General features: G+C 36.9%; 1 protein-coding gene across 1 annotated transcript in view; it reads right to left on the reverse strand.

The window, feature by feature from the left end:
* Nucleotides 1-8,088: 8,088 nt before the first annotated feature.
* MINAR2 (membrane integral NOTCH2 associated receptor 2) overlaps nt 8,089-22,596 on the reverse strand; it is a 28,637-nt gene continuing 14,129 nt past the window's right edge. The window contains exons 2-3 of the mRNA XM_043981104.1: nt 18,731-18,967; nt 8,089-8,268 (exon numbers count right to left, since the gene is read on the reverse strand). Coding sequence (XP_043837039.1) covers nt 8,089-8,268; nt 18,731-18,967 — 417 coding nt within the window. The remainder of the gene's footprint in view (nt 8,269-18,730; nt 18,968-22,596) is intronic.

A 22,596-nucleotide genomic window follows, 5' to 3' on the forward strand; every position in this document is an offset into this window, starting at 1 on the left:
CAAATACTATGAAGCCACAACCAGGATCATGAAAAATATGGTAGCTAGCAATCTAAAAGAATAGAGAGCTTGGGATATGATGTTCCAGAAGATTAAGATGCTAGAATTACACCAAAAATAACCTAACCATCCTACAGATGGAAAAATGGACCTTTAATGAAATAGAGGACTTTCAAACTTTTCTGAGTAAAAGACCAGAGCAGAATAGAAAATTTACAAAAAGCACACTTGAAATGGAAAGACAGAGTTAAACTAAACAGCTGGAGTGAAATCTATTGTGCTTCAACTAAAGTTTAAAAAAGAAAAAAAAGGGGCAGCTAGATGGCGCAGTGGATAGAGCACTGGCCCTGGAGTCAGGAGTACCTGAGTTCAAATCCGGCCTCAGACACCTAAGACTTACTAGCTGTGTGACCCTGGTCAAGTCACTTAACCCCAAGTGCCTCACTAAAAAAAAATTAAAAAAAAAAGAGGTAACAATCAAGATCTCAGATAAAGCAAAAATAAAAATAAACTTAATTAAAAAAACATAATCTTCACATTGTATACCAAGATAGACATAAAGGATGATACCATAAGCAAATTGGGAGAATATGGAATAGTTTACCTGTCAGATCTATTGAGAAGGGAAGAATTTCAGACCAAACAAGACAGAAAACATTACAAAATGTAAAATGGGTAAATTTGATCATCTTAAATTGCAATCAAAATTAGAAGGGAAGCAGAAACTTGGGGGGGGTGTTATATCAAGTATCTCTGATAAAGGCCTCCTTTCTCAAAAAACTTTTTAACTTTACATAATCAAACTTATCCATTTTACCTCCCATGAACCTCTCTATCTCTTATATGATCATGAATTCTTCCCTTTTCTATACATCTGACAGGTAATTTTCCTCTGCTCTACTGATTTGGTTATATCACCTTTTATCTCTAAATCATTTTGATCTTATCTTGATGTGCAGTGTGAGATACTGGTCTATGCCAAGCTTCTGCCAGACCACTTGCCAATTTTCCCAGCAGTTTTTGTCAAATGGTGAGTCCTTGCCCCACTAGCTGGGACCTTTGGATTCATCAAACACTAGATTACTGTGCTGATTGACTTCTGTATATCAATCTATATTATAAAGCAGAAATCATATATCTAATCTGTTCCATTGATCACTCTATTTCTACTGACCACTCTAGTTCTTATCCAGTCCTGAATTGTTTTTATGAAGAAATTCAGAAAAGCAGAGGTATACATTTTTCTGACCATCATGAAGTAAAATTACATTCAATAAAGGACCTTTAGAGCATAGATGAAAAACTAATTGGAAACTAAATGACTTATTCCTAAAAATAAATGAGTCAAAGAAAAAGTCATAGAAACAATCTTTAGTTTAATCAAAGATAATGACGACAGTTAGCTGTTAGGCACAGTGAATAGAATGCTGGGCCTGGAGTCAAGAAGACTCATCTTTGTAAGTTCAAATTTGGCCTCAGATACTTCCTAACTGTGTGACCGTGGGCAAGTCACTTAATACTGTTTGCCTCAGTTTCCTTATCTATAAAATAAACTGGAGAAAGAAATGACAAACTACTCCAGTACCTTTGCTCCAAAACCCCAAATGGGGTCATGAAGAGTCAGACATGACTAAAAAATGACTAAACAAGAAAAGTGACAATGAGACAACTTACCAGAATGTATGTGATACAACCAAAGTAAGGGGAAATTTATCTATATGTTTACATCTGTAAAAGAGAAAGATCAATGAATTGAGTAAGCAAAATTTTAAAACCTAGAAAAACAAGAAACAAAAGCTACTAATTAAAAACTAAAATAGAAATGCTGAAAATTAAATGAAAGATTAAAGTTGAAAGTTAAAAATGCATTAAATTAATCAATAAAACTTGCAGTTCAACCATTGGCTAATTTCATTTTTTTAAAAAGGAAAGAAAGATGAAAAGTAAATTAGCAGTATCAGATATGAAAAATGATGAGTCTATAAACAATGAAGATGAAATAAAGCAATTTTGAAGAGCTATTTTGCTCAATGAAATAGATGAATATCTACAAAAATATAAATTGACCCCAAAATTAACAGAACAGGAAATACTTAAATACTTAAATAACCTCTCAAAAATATTGAATAAGCCATAAACAAGTTATTTAAAAAAAAACAACCCAGGAACAAATGGATTTATAAGCGAATTCTACCAAATACTTAAAGAACAATTAATTCAAATACTACATAAATTGTATGAAAAAATTGGTAAAGTCCTACCAAATTCCTTCTAATACAGAATACAGTCTCAATACCTAAACAAAGAAGAAACAAAAAGCCTAGTTTCCCTAACGAAGTGATGCAAAAAACCAAATTTAATACAATACTAGTAAGGAAATTAAAACAATATATCACAAAGATATCACTATGACCAGACTGGATTTATACCAGGAATTCAGGGCTTGTTCAGTATTAGGAAAACTATAAGCCTTTTTGACCATATCAATAACAAAAAACCACAATTATTTCAAAAGATGAAGAAAAAGTTTTAGAAAAAATACAATACCTATTTCTGTTTTAAAATACTAGAAAGCACAGGAGGAGTTCATCAGCTTTTGATGTGGAGTTAGATAGCACTTTACATCATGTGAAAATGGATACTTTGATTTGCTTGGACCCCACCCCACCCCCAATTATCCAGGTAACCAAGAACAACTGTATGAGGGCTGGCTTCATTGGCTAACACACTAACAATCCTTTGTGTGATTGAGAGTAAACCTAGCTGGACACGAAGGGAATCAGTAGCTCTGAAGCCAATCAAAGACATCTGACTGCAAGATATGTGACTATCGATATGGACCTTATCTTCAGCTATTCAGCTAACTTTGGAATAATCTTTTTTTTTTGGAGTGATCCCCTTAGCAAGACATCTCCTAGTAAGGCCTTGAAATGAATTACTTATTGCCAAGAATGCCTTCTGATTTTGCAGTTATGCAAAACATCTTCACCTTCTTGATTTGTGTATCAAAGGCCATATCCTTCACCCCTGGAATTCCTCACATGCAGACCCTCCCCTTGGGCCTTCCTAAGCACACCTTTCCTCCAAATTCTTTACCTTTCTTTGTTTAAACTGTATATAAACCCTCACAATCTATTGCATGGTGTCCTATTTGGCAAGATAGTACTCTTGATCATGTTAGATTTTCTTCCCTGCTTAATAAAAACCTTTCTTTTGGGGGCAGCTAGGTGGCACAGTGGATAAAGCAATGGCCCTGGATTCAGGAGGACCTGAGTTCAAATTTGATCTCAGACACTTGACACTAGCTGTGTGACCTTGGACAAGTCACTTAACCCTCATTGCTCTGCAAAAAATAAAAAATAAAAACTTTCTTTTAATTTTTAGCAGCATTATCTTTCTCTGGTTTCTTTCCCTTTTAGGAAGATGGGGGATTAAAATCTTGAGAACTGGCTTTTGTGTTCTCTGGAGAACTGGCCTTAGTGTTCTCCCATCTTCTCCTTTGGAGAAAGAGAGATCTAAATTCCATTAAGAGAGTGTTTGCTTCAGTTTGCAGTCATTTGTCCATTGTAATTCCTGTGGATCTTTGTATTGATGAGAGTTGCTAAGTCTTTCACGGTATAATATTACTATATTGCTGTTGCCATGTACCTTGTTCTCAGGTTCTTTTCACTTCACTTTGCATTGGTTCACTTAAGTCTTTCCAGACCTTTAGGAAACCATCCTCTTTATCATTTCTTACATCACAATAACTTGTTCAGCCATTGCTCAATTGATGGCCATCTTTTCAGTTTCTGATCCTTTGCCACCATAAAAATAGTTGCTATAAATACTTTTTGTTTTGTTCTGTTTTGTTTTTTTTTGTTTTGGTGAGGCAATTGGGGTTAAGTGACTTGCCCAGGGTCACATAGCTAGTAAGTGTTAAGTGTCTGAGGCCAGATTTGAACTCAGGAACTCCTGAATCCAGGGCCGGTGCTTTATCCACTGCACCACCTAGCTGCCCCCATAAATACTTTAAAAAAAAAATATATATATATATATATATATATATATATATATATATATATATATATATATATATATGGGCCCTTTTCCTTTGATCTTTTTGGAGTTATGGACATAGTAATAGTGTTGTTGAGTCACAGTTTTATAGCTCTTTGGACATAGTTCCAAATTGTTCTCCAGGGTGGTTGGACTAGTTCACAGCTAAATGGAGCTTTTCTTAAAGCTAAATGGAGCTTTTCTTAAAGCATGTGTTAAGTAAAAGGAAACTGAAGTAAACTCAGGATTGTTTGGGGGAGTTTTTTTGAGGGGCAAAATAAAAGCTTATTAGCAGTGAGTCATATCACTGTTAATAAAATGGATCTGACAGGGCTCCTTAGTTATGTCAGTGAACATGAATGAACAGAAAAGACCATTTTTATTGACTTCCAAAAAGAGGGGAAGGTCAGGGTAGTTGAGAAGGCTTTAGCTGTAGCTGGGGAAAGTGGGTTGGCCTTCAGGTGTGACTGATCACACCCCTTTTGACAATTAAGTAATGTTAATTGTTTTATGAGGGGCAGCTCTATGCCAAAGTGTGCTTGAAATCAGGAAGAGTTATCTTTGTGAGTTTAAATTTGGCTTCAGATACTTACTAGCTTTGTGACCCTTTTTGCCTCAGTTTCCTCATCTGCAAAATGAGCTGGAGAAGGAAATGGCTAACCACTTCTGTATCTTTGCCAAGAAAACCCCAAATGGGGTCATGAAAAGTAGGCCATGACTGAAAAACAACTGAACGAGATTACTTTAAGGGCCTCACTTCCCTCTAGTAACCTTGGCTAGAAAATCAGGAGCACCATGATCAGGATCACTGAGGTTAGCTGTTTCCTTGGGGAGACCAAACCACCCCTAATTTTTGTAAGGAGAGACAAGGGCAGAAGAGCTGTCCCTTGGGAAGAGTCTCAGCTTAAATAGGTTTATGTTTCCAGATAATGAAAAACAGGGGTCCCAGGTTACACTAGTTGGAAAACAAATGTCCTAGGGCTAGGAGTGATCACTTTATTCAACCAAACCAAAATTTGGATTGGGAGAGACCTCATTTGTGAGCTAAACTGAGAAATGGAGTTTGACAAAATCGGGAATAGGATTGGTTTATTAAATGATATGGCATAATTTAAATTTTCCTCAAATAGAATCTATCCAAAATTAAGAGTAATCATTATCTGTAAAGGGGATAAATTTGAAGCCTTCTAGTAATAGCAGTGTTATGGCAAAACCTCGATGGAGAAACCCACCTGGCACTCAGGAATGAGGAAGTGTGGTTTATTAAAGCTCGGGCCCAGAAGAGAGTGGGGACTCTGATAATCTGAGCCCCAAATGCATGTTCAAGCTGCAGTTATATACCTTTTAGTGCAGATACAGATGCATTTCACGGGTACATGGTGGTTATATTGTGGCAAGCTGCTTGCATACAGGGGGCACAGTTCGGTGGGCAGGTGGGACATACAGTTGGTGGAGGCAGTAGATAACAGGAAGAGGGGCATCCTGGCTAGGGCATAAGTGCCAAACCACAGCCTAAGGGGAGAGAACAACTTGCCCTAGTTTCACTTCTGGGGGCCCCAGTTTTATCCTTGGTATATTTCCATATTAGCAGGAGTGAAGAAAGGTGTCCACTATCACCATTATTATGCAATAGTGTACTAGAAATGCTACCTATCACCATAAGACAAGAAATTGAAGAAATACCAATAGGCAATGAAGAAATAAATCAATTTTTTGCAGATAATATTATAATTCACCTTAAAAACCCCCTTTTAATTTAGTAGAACTTTAAAATTTGTTTTCATTAAATTCCTTTGATATTAATCAATTCCACAGGATCTCTCCCCCTTTTGTACTATTCTATATTCCTATATAGCTACCTTTTCACAAATTATTGAATTTTATTTGAATTATTAGGCTTTTTCTCGTTATTTTATTTAACTAAATATCTATTTCTTCTCCTTTCCATTCTTTCCAAAACCCATGCAATCTCAATCTCTAAATTGACTCTATATATCTACCCCACTTCCCCACCATCACTGTGAATGTTAACTGCCCTTAGGAACTTATTTAATCCTTTTCCTGTGGGATAGGATGCTGACTATGAAGGCATGGCACTATATTAGACAAAACTGCCTTTTAATATGCAAATTCGGCCCAAGCTAAGACTACCATTAGGTCCTTATCTTTCTATGTAGATACCCACGTCCTCCCCATGAGAATATCACAAAGTTATTTGATTAGTTCTAGATCTTCCCTTCCCTCCTCTACTCTAACCTCTTGTAAAAAGTAATTTTCCTTTACTGTGCATTTTTATAAGGAATTTTTCTTTCCTTTCTCCTATTCACTATATATCTCCTTTCCAATTTATGTGGAATTCTCTTTTCTTATACATGAGCCTCTTGTTTGTTCCTTCTTCATTGTTTCTCTGTCCCTCACAGTTTAAGTTTTTCACCAGGTGTAAGTAAGTTCCCCCTTCCTATGCATTTCTATGTGGGTCTTTCTTCCTTTTTTCTTCTTCTGCACTTCCGCTCTTAGAAATATCAATTCATGATGCACACGATGTCAGCTGCAAGCTTCCTATTTGTAATGCCTTCCACCATAAAAGTAATCATTATGCATTGTTAGCTAAACCACCCTGTTATTGTTGCATATAAATTTGCCTCATGGATATTATAATAACCACAAGGACAAACAACTTGATCTTGTCCTACAGTTTTCCTAACAACCAAGAAAACAATCCCAGGTGTTAGTTTCCCTTTCCAGGGTACTTTCCCCCCAACAAAAATCCAATTCAGTCAGGAATCAATAGCATACCTCCTTGGAAAGTGTCAACTAGATTACCAAGTCCCTGTTCTCCTTTAGAAAGTGCCAACCCCTGGGACTTTCTAGAGGATGTTGGTCCAGATGTTCACTACCTAGTAATGTATTTTGTGGTTAGGAACCTCAGCACTGACAGATCTGAATGAGAGTAAGTTGTTCAGTTCCTCTTTATTAATTAATTAATTAGTCAATCAATCAATTAATTAATTTGAGTGAGGCAATTGGAGTTAAGTGACTTGCCCAGGGTCACATAGCTAGTAAGTGTTAAGTGTCTGAGGTCAGATTTGAACTCAGGTCCTCCTGAATCCAGGCCCAGTGCTCTATCTACATCATCTAGCTGCCCCTCAGTTCCTCTTTGTTGACATAAAAGCACTGTCATGACTGTCAAATGTATCCTTGGCTACTGGGGGGGCCTTGGCTACCATTTATTGGTGATTGCTAACTTTACTAATAAATTGGTCGTGCTTGGCATTCTGTGCCTCAGTTTCCCTTTGTTGCAGATTTTGATTGCAACATTTCTCTCTTGTGCCCAAAATGCCAATCTTCCTGTTTTCTCTTTTAAAACATTAACCTTCAGTGAACCACAGAACAATTTTATGAAACAGGTGCTATTACTCCAGTTTTACAGATAAAGAAATAACAGGCTACTCAAGGTTAAGTGACTTCCCCAGGGTCACACATGGATTAAGTACCTAAGGCAAGATTTTATTCCAGGTTTTCCAACCTCTAAGTCGATCAATCCATCCACTATGAAATATTGCCTCCCACTAATATGTGCTTCACAGAATTGTTGTAAAGTTCAAATATGATATGATACTAAACGCAAAGTTCTTTGAACATTTTATAGCACAATTTATATGGCTAGGCTTTAGACAACAGATAAATTTTCAGAGCTGTATTCAAAGCCTTGCCATTTTAAATGAAACTATTAGAATTTTCCTTCTATTGGGATAATTTTTGTTTGTTTGTTGTTATGGGGCAGTGAGGGTTAAGTGACTTGCCCAGGGTCACAAGTTAGTAAATGTCAAGTGTCTGAGGCTGGATTTGAACTCAGGTCCTCCTGAATTCAGGACTGGTGCTTTATCTACTGCACCACCTAGCTTCCCCTTATTGCGATAATTTTTAAAAATTCATGTTCAACATCATGTCAAGGTGTAGCATTGAAGCAGGACTAAAACAAGAAGATATATTTATGCAAATATTTATTGAAAAAACTTCCGCATGCTCACTGTTGCTTCCACAGATCACTCAGGTAAGGAAATTGCAAACAGTAATTATAGAAACCAAAATACAGGCAGTACCCAACACAATCAGGCTTATTCGGCAGTATTTAGATTGCTTCCATTGTCGCTCTTTCTTTTTCAACAAGGCATCATATCCAGGTGTGTATGTGTCCCCCAACCAAAACCGTAGATCATTAGGGTTTTCCTAAAAAAAAAAATTGTAAAATTAATATAATCTCGAGAAGTTACTTGGGTTGATTATATTAGAGCAAAATCACTACTTAATAGGACCACACCTTGATACATTTGAAGACAAACAGTAAATCTGTTTTGGGGGTTGCCTGGTCAAAATCAAAGCTGCCAAATTGCAGACTTTGCCTGAGTGATCTAGAGAAGTTAACATCAACAATAACAAAAAAACAGCTAATAACTATTAATTGTTGGCTGGTGAAGTTGGTGAGGGGGAAGGTGTTAGATAACAATTCTATCTGACACATAAAAGCCATACCTGCTTTTCCCATTTAAGCAAATTTTCTGTTATTTGTGAACTCTGAAGTGCTATAAAAAAATGAATTTTGTTGGAATGAGTTGTGTAACATCTCCGAGTCCCAGTCTCTACATAGTTAACAAAAGGCTTCTGTTACTTGGACCCTCTATCCAGCGTGATATGTGTAAAAGCTGTGCATCTTACATTTTTAAAAGTCACATAAATCTGATAATACTATAATAGACTGATTGCAAAGAGCCCACAATTGGAAAATCTGTTGACTTCAGTTGTTTAAAATTTTTAAAAATATTTTTTAAATGTATATAGAAAGAAATATAGAAGCTAAGAATGTTTGTCAGTATTGGAATTGCCTTGCTTTTCTGGGCTGTAAATGTATTAGGAAAATCAACTGGAAGAATTACAGATGAGCTTGGAGAAGAGAAGGCATAGTAGGTGCTTAATAAATGCTTATTGGTTGATTATGAAGGATGGAAGAAGCTTTGAAGTTTTGAAGATAACAAAAGTTGCTTGGAGCTCTGGTAATTTTCCTACAAGAACATGTCTAAATTGGAAGTAACCCTGACAATATGATTAAGATATGCTTGATCTTAGAAAATGCAAGAGAAATGAGAGAATCTACCTAGTACCTGAAAAAAAGCAAAACTCATAAAGTAGCCAGATATTTTATGAGAAAAAGTTGAAAATCTTTAAAAATCTTTGGAAAAGGGGCAGGTAGGTGGCACAGTGGATAGAGCACTGGCCTTGGATTCAGGAGGATCTGAGTTCAAATCTGACCTCAGACACTTGACACTTACTAGCTGTGTGACCCTGGGCAAGTCGCTTAACCCCTGTTGCCCCACAAAAAAACAAAACACAAACAATCAAACAACAAAAAAGAAAAATCTTTGGAAAAAAATTGAAAATGTGCCCTCTCCCCTGTTCCCCTTGTATCCTAAACAAATAAGGGGATTAAGGGATTTTAGAACGGGGGACAGAGTGGGGGTGTGGGGGGAGAGAAGATTGAAAATTCCAATCCAGAAACCTATATAAAATATTGAGAATTGAAAAAAAGTTGAAATTATTTGCTTTGACAAGCTTTTTCAGTTTGATTTTGTATTCACACAGCATAGATTTTTTTTTTTTTTAGTGAGGCAATTGGGGTTAAGTGACTTGCCCAGGGTCACACAGCTAGTAAGTGTTAAGTGTCTGAGGCCGCATTTGAACTCAGGTCCTCCTGAATCCAGGGCCGGTGCTCTATCCACTGCGCCACCTAGCTGCCCCAGCATAGATATTTTTTAAATGAACAAGTTTTACAGATGATAAGTAGTTCACCTTCTGTGTTAATGAAGGAAGTCTCTGACTATTGTTATGGGAGAAATATCTCCTCTCTGAGTTACTGTGGGGTAGAACTGCTGCCAAATATCTATTTACCACAAGGTATCCATGTGTTCTCTCGGGACCACAAGAAGCTAAGGAGATGCTTGGTCAATCCCTTACCACTAAAAATTGATAAATTGACAATAAGTTTACCCCCAATTTGTGTCTATGGTAATCAGTTCACACAGTTTACCTTAATTTATGAGATACTTAACCCTCACAAAGGTAATCTCATCACTCTCTCAGGTTGTTATATAAAAGAACTTGGCTGGTGAAACCTATGCAACCCTCCCAAAGGAAGTTCCTTCACTCTCTCCATCTTTGTACCCTGTATAAACTGTTTCCAGCCCCACTCTTTGGGTACTCCTAGCACTTGCTATAGGGGTATCACGAGTTGCAACTCCTCTGCCCTGATTAAAGACCTTAATTTTATTGCATTGATTGTTTTTTGGTTTTTTAGTTTTTTTTAGTGAGGCAATTGGGGTTAAGTGACTTGCCCAGGGTCACACAGCTAGTAAGTGTTAAGTGTCTGAGGCCGGATTTGAACTCAGGTACTCCTGAATCCAGGGCCGGTGCTCTATCCACTGCGCCATCTAGCTGCCCCCTGTATTGATTGTTTTAATTATTTTTCAGATTGAAAGGGAGAAATAATAAATTGGGAAGTGGGGGTCTAGGGAGAAGATATCTAAGTACAATAAATCAGAAAGCAGGAGGATTGCTGCTCTTTAGATAAGTTGGAAAGCAAGATATTTTCTTTTCTAGCTGAGTTGGTCAAAACTGGTTTCAGCGATTGCAGGCATCTCAGAGTTCAGCTAAAATTTACTTTGCAAAGGATCACTGGTATGTCAAGAAGCCCTGGGCATCAGAAGTCCTTCTGATTGGCTAGTTGTTGTGCTATTCCATTGTCTGGTTCTCCTATGCAAAAGGGAAGCTCTAGCTTATTTAATCGGTTAGTACAAGCATTACAGAGTTCATGTTCACAGCAGCAATTATAGATAAATAGACAGAGGCCCATGAGTTTATGGTACAGCTCACTGAGGTTGCGGGTTGGGGGTGGGAGTAGGAGCAGGCAGGTCAACTCCAGTATAGTGGTAAGAGGAATAACTGCCAAGATCCTCCATCATATAGGCTATCTATGTTAGTTCTTTGTCCAAAAAGGTATTGAAACCAGGCCTGAGACTTAATTGACTTAGGCCCTTGATATGAATAAATAGGGACCAGGGCATAAGGAGCTCCAGATCCATAGAATAGCACTGATACAGAAAAGCTGCACTCTGGGAATCAGTGACATATCCTTACTGAATATGCTTCCCCTTCCTTCAATAGCTTTCTCTTTCTATGGCCAAGGATAACTTTTACATTAACTATTTTTTTGGGGGCGGGGGTGAGGCAATTGGGGTTAAGTGACTTGCCCAGGGTCACACAGCTAGTAAGTGCTAAGTGTCTGAGGCCGTATTTGAACTCAGGTCCTCCTGACTCCAGGGCAGGTGCTCTATCCACTGTGCCACCTAGCTGCCCCTACATTAACTATTAAATAGTCCATGAGTGCATCATTTTGTTTCAATCTGGAATGTGATATTCCAGACTAGATTGGCCAAGCTAGAACCACCACAATTGTCATAGTTAATGCAGGATTTGTTTAGAATGACTGTTGAATTGGGAGAAGATTGATTCAGAACTGTTCACCTTCAAACTAGCAGGGAGCAACTGAATTGAAGAGTGGGACTAGAGATTGGAAACATTCCTTCCTAATCCCACCTCTCCACCACCCTGAAAAAGTAATATAAAAGAATATCAAGAAAATGTAATTGCTGTGCTCTTACAGGGATTGGTGGCTTTATATTATTACTGGTAATTACCTAACTGACTTGAAAAAACCTATAGAATGAAAAAGCTCCTTTAAGCCCTAAGGGAGGTAAATTTCAAACCTGTTATGCCTTGATTTTTTTTTAATCCAGTGATGGGTTTCAAACCTAAAAAGCTATTCTACTTTATTCTGAGCTCTATGTGTAGTAAGACAACCCTTTTGGAAGACAGTTTCATTAATTTCAAACGCTTCCTTTTTTTTTTTTTTTTTTTTTTAGGGAGGCAATTGGGGTTGTGACTTGTCCAGGGTCACATAGCTAGTAAGTGTTAAGTGTCTGAGGCCAGATTTGAACTCAGGTACTCCTGAATCCAGGGCCGGTGCTCTATCCACTGTGCCACCTAGCTGCCCCTTCAAACGCTTCCTTTTTTAAAGATAGTTTTGTATCTTATTGCCAAAAAGAGAAAAAGACCTATTTGTACAAAAATGTTCATAGCAGCTCTTTTTGTGGTGGCTAAAAATTGGAAATCAAAGGAATACCCATCAATTGGGGAATGGTTAAACAATCTGTAGTATATGATGGTGATGAAATATTATTGTGTTATAAGAAATGACAAGCAGGATGATTTCAGAAAGACCTGGAAAGCTTTGTAAGAACTGACATATAGTGAAGTGAGGAGAACTAAGAGAACATTGTGTACAGAGACACTAATATTGTTTGATGAAGAACTGTGAATGACAATTATTCTCAACAATACCATGATCCAAGACAACCCCAAAGGACTACTGATAAAATATATTATCCACCTCCAAAGAAAGAACTGATATTGATGGAACACAGATTGAAGCATGCTATTTTTTACTTTCTTTCATTTTTTCTTTTATTCAAGTTTTCTTGTACAAAATGACTAATATGGTAATGTTTTACATAATCGTACATTTATAACCCATATCTGATTGCTTACCACCTCAGGGAGCGGGGAGGGAGAGAAGGAGGGATACAAATTGGAACTCAAAACTATAAATAAAAATGTTTATTATTTTTAAAAAATTAAAAACAATAAAAATAAATAAATATCAAAAAAGATAGTTCTATCTCCACTAGTGAACTCTCCTGCTAGTGCATAGTGGATAGATAGAAAGGTGGATGTGAAATAGGAACAAAACTAAGACTCGATGGTAAAAATTTTAAAGAAAAATTCATTCTCCTGAGTGCATTCCACAAACTTAAAAGAAGTAAGTGGCTTATAGCCCCAAAGAAATATTTAAATTATGACATCTCTTCATCACTGATATATGCTTTCTGTCCAACTATATTGTTAGGCTTAAATTTGCTTTACTGAACAAGAGAGCCTATGTATGTAGTTGGCTTTAGTTATCCCATATTGCTATAGCCAGCCTACTGAGAAGATATCTCCTGCCTGTAGCCCTCCCTGAGGAATTTTTGAATCATCTAGGAATTATGCTAAAGGAATTGCTTAGGGCTTTTTACGTGGCATTTGGGAGGTCCTTGGGAAGTATGTTACATGGAATTTGGCAGGACCCTTTGGTAAAAGGTTCTGGGAAAGGCACTTGGAAAGATGGTGTTTGATCCTTCCCAGGAATCCAGGGATCATCCTGGAATTGGGAATATCCACCCTACTGCACCCCTACTTAAATCCAACTGCACTCCACTTAAAGGGAGGGGAGCTGAATAATTTTAAAAGTTTAAAAGGAAAGAAAACTTTACTCCAGAAATGTGAACTAACTATAAATTATGGACCTCTAAGAAGGGGTGGATGAGGGAATGAAGATCCTAGGTGTCCTGCCCTAGATGATAGGACTGGTTATAGGAAGAGAACCTGTGATTCCTTGCTGTTTCCTCACAGTAGGAACTAGTTTTCCCTAACAGGAAACAAGGGTAGCTAGGTGGTACAGTGGATAGAGCGTCAGGCCTGGAGTCAGGAAGACCTGAGTTCAAATCCAGCCTCAGACACTATGTGACCCAGGGCAGGTCACTTAATCTTTAGTTGCCTCAGTTGATCATCTGTAAAATGGGAATGGATCGGAGAAGAAAATGACAAATCATTCTGGTATCTTTGCCAAGAGAATCCTAAATAAGGTCACAAAGAGTTGGACAAGACTGAACAATAACAAAAAAAAACTGACAACAAAGCTGTTCCTAGGACTTGATTGGTCCCTGTATCTCTTGACCTAGCTTTTTGGTCACCTAAGGGCATAAAAAATTTTATCCCCTTGGAGTTAGGGCCTCTCCAACTCAATGGACTTTTTGTTTGTTTTTAGCATTTTATTTTATCCCAATTACACGTAAAAACAATTTTAATATCCATTTTAAAAACTTTGTGCTCCAAATTATCTTCCTTCCTTCCCACCTCCTTCCCTTTAAGAAGGTAAGCAATTCAACATGTTATACATGTGTAGTCATGTCAAACATTTCCATGTTAGTCGGACTGTGAAAAAAACAGACAAAAAAAACCCCCAAGAAAAATAAGTTAAAAATAAGTAAAATAAGTAAAAAAAATATGCTTCAATCTATTCAGATACCATCAGTTCTTTCTCTGGAGATGGAAAGCATTTTTCATCATAAGTTCTTTAGAGTTGTCTTGAATCGTTGTATTGATGAGAATAGCAAAGTCATTCACAGCTGATCATCTTACAACATTGCTGTTACTTTGTACATAGTGCATTTCTCAGTTGACTTTTTTTTTTTTAGTGAGGCAATTGGGGTTAAGTGACTTGCCCAGGGTCACACAGCTAGTAAGTATTAAGTGTCTGAGGCCGCATTTGAACTCAGGTACTCCTGAATCCAGGGCCAGTGCTCTATCCACTGCGCCACCTATCTGTCCCACTCAGTTGACTTTTAAAGACCACACCTGTTATCATTGCCCTGCAAAAAAAACAACAACAAACAAACAAACCAAAAATACCAAAAACAAGCACACAGGCCTGAACAAGGATTTTGGGGGGGTGGGGCAATGAGGGTTAAGTGACTTGCACAGGATCACACAGCTAGTAAGTATCAATTGTCTGAGGCCACATTTGAACTCAGGTCCTCCTGAATCCAGGGCCACTGCTCTATCCACTGCGCCACCTAGCTGCCCCTCCAAGGATTTCTTTTAATACATGGTTGCATATATTTCTTTATGTCTCTTCCCTTGAGCCTAAGTGAGCAATAATGAATGAAGGAATAAAGGAAAAAAGCATTTATGAAGTGTTTATGTTATAGAATAGCAGTTTCCTGATGCAGCTTCCCTTACTCTGACAGTTTTCTCCTCACACTTCCTTTGGCTCCAACAACTTTCCTGGTGAAGTTTCTTCCCCTCAAGAAACCTGGTTGCTTCTAGCTTCTTGGCCTAGGGCCAATAAAAAGCCAAAGCCAGTTGTACCCTGCTGCCTCTTAGATTTGGTGAGTGTCTGGAACAGCATGAATTGCTATAGCCTGATGACTGACAGGTGTTCCCATCATGCTATGCCCAGAGATGCTAAGTGAGGCTATAACCTTACTATATATGCTTGCAATTAATTTAGCAAATCTTAGCAATAAATTGGATATAGTAAGAAGAAAAGGACAAAGAAAATTTTAAAATTACTCCAGAGTTATAAACTTTGATGACCTGGAATATGGTACTGACTTTAATAGAGATAAGAATATCTGAAGAAGGCTCAGGTTTAAGAGAGAAGATGCATGAAAAAGTTCTTATGATCCCTCAAATGTGGGAAAGGATAAAGGGATCAGCTTTAGCAAGAAGTGGGCATTGTACTTCATTTGAATGGATGAAATGGTGAATGTGTAATGATTCTAAAATGGTTTCCATGAGTTGAGAGAATTCCTTTTTGATAACTGAAGTATTCTGAAATGTCACGTTGTCAAATCAAGACAAAAAGCATTTATTTGCTTTCTCTGTGCCAATCATTGTACTAAGCACTGGGAATATAAATACAAGTGAGAGAAAGACAGTCCCTGCCCTCAAAAAAAAAGTTGAAAATTGGGATTGGGGGGGGGTGGCAGGGAAGGAGGAAAGGAATGAAGAAGATACCACTGAGACCATGATACAGAAATTCCAGGAACTCAGGAGTGGTCTGGAGAGTAATGAATGTCCTTAGTTTACTCTGGCCATCTGTGGGCCTGGTCCACACCTATTCACTTTCTTAGGAGTGGAGCTGGAAGAAGTCTACAATCCAATTGACCCAGTCCATTACATATGCTTGCTCTCGTAATTCAACTGGGCCCTCCCTTTAGTGAGGCAATCTTTCTACCCTTTCCTAATTGATTCTTTGTCTTCCCCACAGTGAGTGATCCAAACCTATTTTCTACACAGGCCACTTCTTCACTCTCAGTCGAGGACTTCTTCACCTTATACTTTACTTAGAAAATCAAGGTTAGTAGCCATGGGTTCTCTCTTAAACCTTTCTTTGCATCTGACAACTCCTCAACTTCATTCTTCACTCTCCATTACTTTATTCCAATCTAGGATGAAGAGTTTATTCATTTCTTTGACAACTCCAGCCCCTCTCTGTATAGCCATAACCCCATTTCCTCCCATCTTCTCTAGCAAGTTGCTGCATCAAATCGTTGTGTTCTGCCATCTTCAATCTGTCCCTATCTAGTGGTTCTACCCTTGCTGCCTAGGGAAAAAAAAAACTAGCACTTATATAATGCTTTAGATTGTAAAACTTTTAAAAATATGTTATCACATTTGAACCTTATAACAATTCTGAGGTAGATACTGTTATATTATTCCCATTTTATTCATGAAGAACTGAGACAGAGAGATAAAGTAACTTTCCCAGGGTCACATAAGTAAAACGAGTCAATATCTAAAGTCAGGTCTTCCTAACACACATACATACACATATATATACACATACACATATACATACATATACTATTATTACAATTAGCATATATGCATATTAGTGTATAGGTAGTATATGCAGTATATATTAATTACATTATATTAGTTATATGGTTTTATAGCTTATATCATATGTATAAATGTGTACCTATGTATATTATGTACATACGTACAATTCACATTCATGCATACATGCACACACTACATATGTACACAAATATATAATTATCATATATGTATATATATTATATGTATACCTCACCTAACATACCACATATATATGCCCACACATATATAGTATATATAATACATACACACACATACCCGTACCATAAAACTGTCACTATGTCTTACCAAACTACCACTATGTCTTACCAAACTACCACTATATCTTACCATATGTATATGCCTGTGTTTGTGTATGTATGTGGAGGTATACATACATACATGTGCATATGCTTATATGCATGCATATCCATTGGTTGAACAGGGAACGTATAAGATTTCTTTCTCATTTTAGGCAATTAATATCCCAGGGATGCTTTGATGATTACAAAGCCTCCAGTTGCTTATACACATAAATAATTCAGCACTGTAGGACTTTTGTGTTTTGAGACAATTTAATGATATCATTCTTTGTTACTGAGCAAGAGGAGCTAACGACCCACTGGACTTTTAAAAGGAAAGTAACTGATTATTGAGTCCTTCCTTCACCTCTTCCTACTTAGTGTTCAAGAAGGGATTGCTTCATAATCTCAAAGGGCAAGAGTATTTCAGTGATAAAGTATAAGTGGCCAGAATCAGATTGGTGTTTCATCATTTTAAAATTACCCACACACTGAGTTAACACGTGTGGGTGACCAGAATCAAGGACAGCTTTGTGCTTCCCCTGTCAAACCTCCAATTACATAGAAAAATAAAAACAAAATAATTTCATGGGTGACAGGAAAGCTTTAACAATTGGTGGGATATGTAAAGGTCTTTTATGGTAGATAATAATAATAACAAGCATTTATATAGCACTTTAAGATTTACAAAGTGTTTAAAAATATTATTTCATTTTATCTTCACAATGACCCCAGGCGCTATTGTTACATTTCACAGCTGAGGAAACTCACTGAGCTCAAGGTTGCCCAGGGTCACACAGTTAGTAAGTGTCTAGAGTTGAATTTGAATTTGGGTCTTCCTTACTCCAGGTACAATGTTGTATCCATCGCACCACCTACCCGCTTTAGCTTAACCTTACATAAAGCAAGGAACTCTAAGAGGTGGAGGTAAGAAAGGAGAGCACCTCAGGTATAGGGTTTGATATGAGCAACAACAACAAAAATCTGGAAGCTTACTGTGTACTTTTCCTTTGTTCAAGTTACTTTTTTAGTTGTTGCCATCATTATGACAGAGAGTTAATTCAGGTTTCCACCTTAAGCTGATCATTGGATTTCTAATGTAATCATCTGATAAGTTATCAGCTATCATTTTCATAGTAATGAAAGGTTATAAAACGGCAAAGTGGATGGAGCACCAGGCCTGGAGTTAGAAAGACTCATCTTTCTGAGTTCAAATCTGGCCTCAGACACTTACAAGCTGTGTGACCCTGAGTAAGTCACCTGTTTTCCTCAGTTTTCTCATTTGTAAAATTAGCTGGAAAAAAAAAGCCAAGCAATATTAGCTGGACAAGGAAATTGTAAATCACTTCAATATCTCTACTAGGAAAACCCCAATTGGTATCACAAAGAGTAGGACATGACTGAAAAACAACCGAACAACAATATTTAATACAACTTCTTAATTTCCCTCACTAATTCCATTCTCCCCCCCAAAAAAAACCCCTTTTTATTTCAGTCACAAATATAATAGATTTCTGTGTCAAGTCTATTTTTGTCTTTCTCTCTACCATTTGAAGTTGGGTGTAAAACAGAAAACAAGTCAAAAGTCTTGTATGAAGAAAGCATGACAAAAGAGAAACCAAAGCCCAAGATACCATAAAAAGAAAATCTACTTCTGGTTCATAGAAGGAGGTTCCGATTCCCATCTTTCATATAATCAGTAGCCCCAGTGGCATCTTAAGTCTTCTTTTGATATCTGAGATATTAATTGCTCATCCCACCCACACTTCAGAAGATTAGTTTTATCAACTCAGTACCTTCAAATAGCCAGAGAGGTTAGACTGCAGAGAATGCTTATCATAGTCTTGGATGGTCCAGGAAGGACTCTGTTTTCTTTCTTCCATGGCTTCCTCTAGCCTTATGTCCCCATACAAAGGATTATTCTTCAGTTTGAAAGTGGAGGTACTGTGTTCACCCAGAATGCAGTTGACTATCATTGGGTCTTTCACACTTGATTTGCCACCAAGCTGCTCAGCAACAATTTTCTTTTCTCTCTGTAAAAGATTTAAGGAAGAAAACTTTTATAATTTGCTTACCAGGTCACTCCAATGCTGTTACTGTTTTACTCAGAGGATAAAATGTTGGCCATAGTTTTAACCTAGGAATCGTGGATGATATCTGCAAAGCAAACTTTATCTTCCAGTTAAAGAAAGAAAATGAAATGGAAATAATAGCTTCTAGTCTGGCCTTGCCATTTGACACTATGTAATTTGAGTTTGGACAGCTAGGTGGCACAGTAGATAGGGCATTGGGCCTAGAGTCTGAAAGACATCTATATGAGTACAAATCCCGCCACAGACACTTACTGCTATGTGACTTTGGGCAAGTCACTTAAACCTGTTTGCCTCAGTTCCTCATCTGTAAAATGAGCTGGAGAAAGACACTCCAGTGTCTTTACCAAAAAAAACCCAAGTGGGGTCACAAAGAGTTGGGTTTTTAAGGGGCAGCTAGGTGGCACAGTGGATAGAGCACTGGCCCTGGATTCAGGAGGACCTGGGTTCAAATCTAGCCTCAGACACTTAACACTTACTAGCTGTGTGACCCTGGGCAAGTCACTTAACCCCAATTACCTCACCAAAAAACAAATAAACAAAAAAAAAACAAAGAGTTGGGTTTTTTTCTCATTATGTAGTTATGAAATACCTCAAAGGTGCTTAACTTGTGAGACTCAGATAGTGTTACTTGGAGAGGAAGAAGTAATTTATTAACAGTTGAACCCTCAAATGCCTTAATTAAGGAGGCCATGGAATCTGAGATGTCACACTTTATAAGAACAATAGAGGCAAATGAATAAATAAACTTTGAAAGTTCCTTTTAAAAAGTTCCTTTCTCATTTATGGTTCAAAAAGATTTTTTTGAACTATTACAGTGGTATATGAATTACTTGGGACCATGATAATTTTTATATGATTTCATTTTATGATAGCAGTGATCATGCTGTGTTTATACTGCTAGTAGGCTGATTCACAGCATCTGGATTTGACCTGATAAATCTGAATTGAGCTGGTTTTCCCCACTTTTAGTTCTGTCATTTGCTGGATTTCATGTTATACATGTTTCTGTGCTCATTTTTGTTGTTTTTAGATCTATCATTTTAAAAAACATCTATTACTCAAAGAAAAAGTACAAAAGTTATAGCTCTGAAAGTGCATTTTTAAAATTCTTAGAAATGTTATTGTGCAAGTCATTCCCCAATTGAGAAATGGTCAAAGGATATGAACAGGAAGTTTTCAAATGACAAAATTAAAGCTATCTACAGTCATATGAAAAAATGTTCTCAATCACTACTGATTAGAAAAATGAAAATTAAAACTACTTTGTGATACTACCTCATACCTATCCAATTGGCCAATATGACAAAAATAATTATCCGAAGATGTGGGAAAATTGGAACACTAATGTATTGCTGGTGGAGTTGTGAACTGATCCACCCATTCTGGAGAGCAATTTGGAACCATGCCCAAAAGGCTTTAAAACTGTGCACGCCCTTTGGCCCAGCAATACCACTTCTAGGTCTATATCCCAAAGAGATCATAAAAAGGGGAAAAGGGACCCACATGTACAAAAATATTTAAAGCTGTTTTTTTTTTTTTGTGGTAGCAAAGAATTGGAAATTGAGGGGATGTCCATTAGTTGGGGAATGGCTAAACAAGTTGTAGTATGTGAATGTAATGGAATACTATTGTGCTGTAAGAAATGATAAGCAGATAGATTTCAGAAAAACCTGGAAAGACTTACATGAATTGATGCTGAATGAAATGAGCAGAACCAAGGGAACATTATACACAGTATCAACAACATTGTGGGATGATCAACTGTGATAGACTTAACTCTTCTCAGCAATACAATGATCTAAGACAATGCCAAAAGACTTAGGTGGAAAATGTTCTTCACATTCAGAAAAAAAACACCATGGAGTCTGAATGCAGATTGAAGCATACTATTTCATTTTTGTTGTTGCTTTTTAGTTGTTTTTGTTTATTCTTTCTTGTGTTTTTTTTCCTTTTGTTCTGATTCTTCTCTTATAACATAACTAATGTGGAAATATGTTTCACATGATTGTAATGCATAACCTATTTCAAATTTGGAACTCAAAAAAACCTTTACGTGTAATTGGAAAAAATTTTTTAAATAAAATAAAATATTTTTTAAAAGAAATGTTATTGTGGTTGGTTGATGTGGGGAAGTAAGGCATTTTTTTCAAAGGTACCCTACATATGTCTAATTTTTTTTTCCCTGGACTTCTGTTTTTCCCATGGATTTCAAAAACATATTACAAGCCTTTTTTTTTTCTTTCCTTTTTTTTTTTTGATGTCTCTAACTCCACTTTCCTTCCCAACCTCTGCCACTGGAAAAAAAAGGAAAACAAAACCTTTGTAAAAATATGCGTAGTAAAGAAAAACCAATTCCCATTTTGGTTATGTCTAAATATATTTGTCTTATTCAGTAATTTGAATACATCACCTTTTTAATTTTTTTGGTGGGGCAACTGGAGTTGTGACTTGCCCAGGGTCACACAGCTAGTAAGCGTTAAGTGTCTGAGGCCAGATTTGAACTCAGGTCCTCCTGAATCCAGGGCCGGTGCTCTATCCACTGTGCCACCAAGCTGCCCCTTACATCACCTTTCTACAAGGAAGTGGGTAGCATATATCATCATCGTCGTCTTCATCATCATCATCATCATCATCATCCGTATCAGTACTTTGGAATCATGATTGGGCATTGCATTAACCAGAGTTCTTAAGTCTTTCAAAGTTGCTGGTGAATAAAATTTTTCACGTGTTTTTGCTCACTTAGTTCTTCATAAGTTTGTCCCCATTCTGTATCAGTCTTTCAAAGTTTGTACATTTCTTATTATGGAATATTATCCGCTTATATTCGTGTATTGTAGTTTGTTCATTCTCCAATTATTTGCTACAACATATAGAACTGTTATAAATGTTTGCATATGTTGTTTCTTTTGTTCTTTCTCTTATCTCTTTGGCATATAGGCTCAGTAATGATACTTCTGGATCAAAGAGTATCCAGAAAAAGAACTACGGAGTCTGAATGCAGATCAAAGCATACTATTTTCACTTTTGTTGTTGTTTTTTGTTTGTTTGTTTTTTCTTTCTTGTGGTTTTTCCCTTTTGTTCTGATTCTTCTTTCGCAACATGACTGTGAATATGTTTAACATGATTGTACTGTATAACTATATCAGTTTACTATATAACTTATATCAGACTGCTTACTGTCTTGGGGAGGGAGTAGCAAAGGGAGGAAGGGAGAAAAATTTGGAACTAAAATCTTTCAAAAAGAATGTTGAAAACTATCTATACAAGTAATTGAAAAAAATTAAAATACTATAAAGAAAAAAAAAGAGTATGAAAGTTTAGTTACTTTTTGGGCATGGTTCCAAATTACTTTCCAGAATGGCTAGATAAATGCACAGCTCCCCCAACAGTACATTAATGTGCCTTTTACCTAGAGCTTCTCCAACATCTTTCTCCATTTTTGTAATCATAGTTAATCTGATGGGTATCAAATGGAACCTCAGAGTTGCTTTAATTTGCATTTCTCTAATAATTAGTCATTTGAAGTATTTCTTCATATGCTTGATAGCTTACATTTTTCTTCCTTTTAA

This window comes from Dromiciops gliroides, chromosome 1 (assembly GCF_019393635.1).
Source record: "Dromiciops gliroides isolate mDroGli1 chromosome 1, mDroGli1.pri, whole genome shotgun sequence".
NCBI lineage: Eukaryota > Metazoa > Chordata > Mammalia > Microbiotheria > Microbiotheriidae > Dromiciops > Dromiciops gliroides.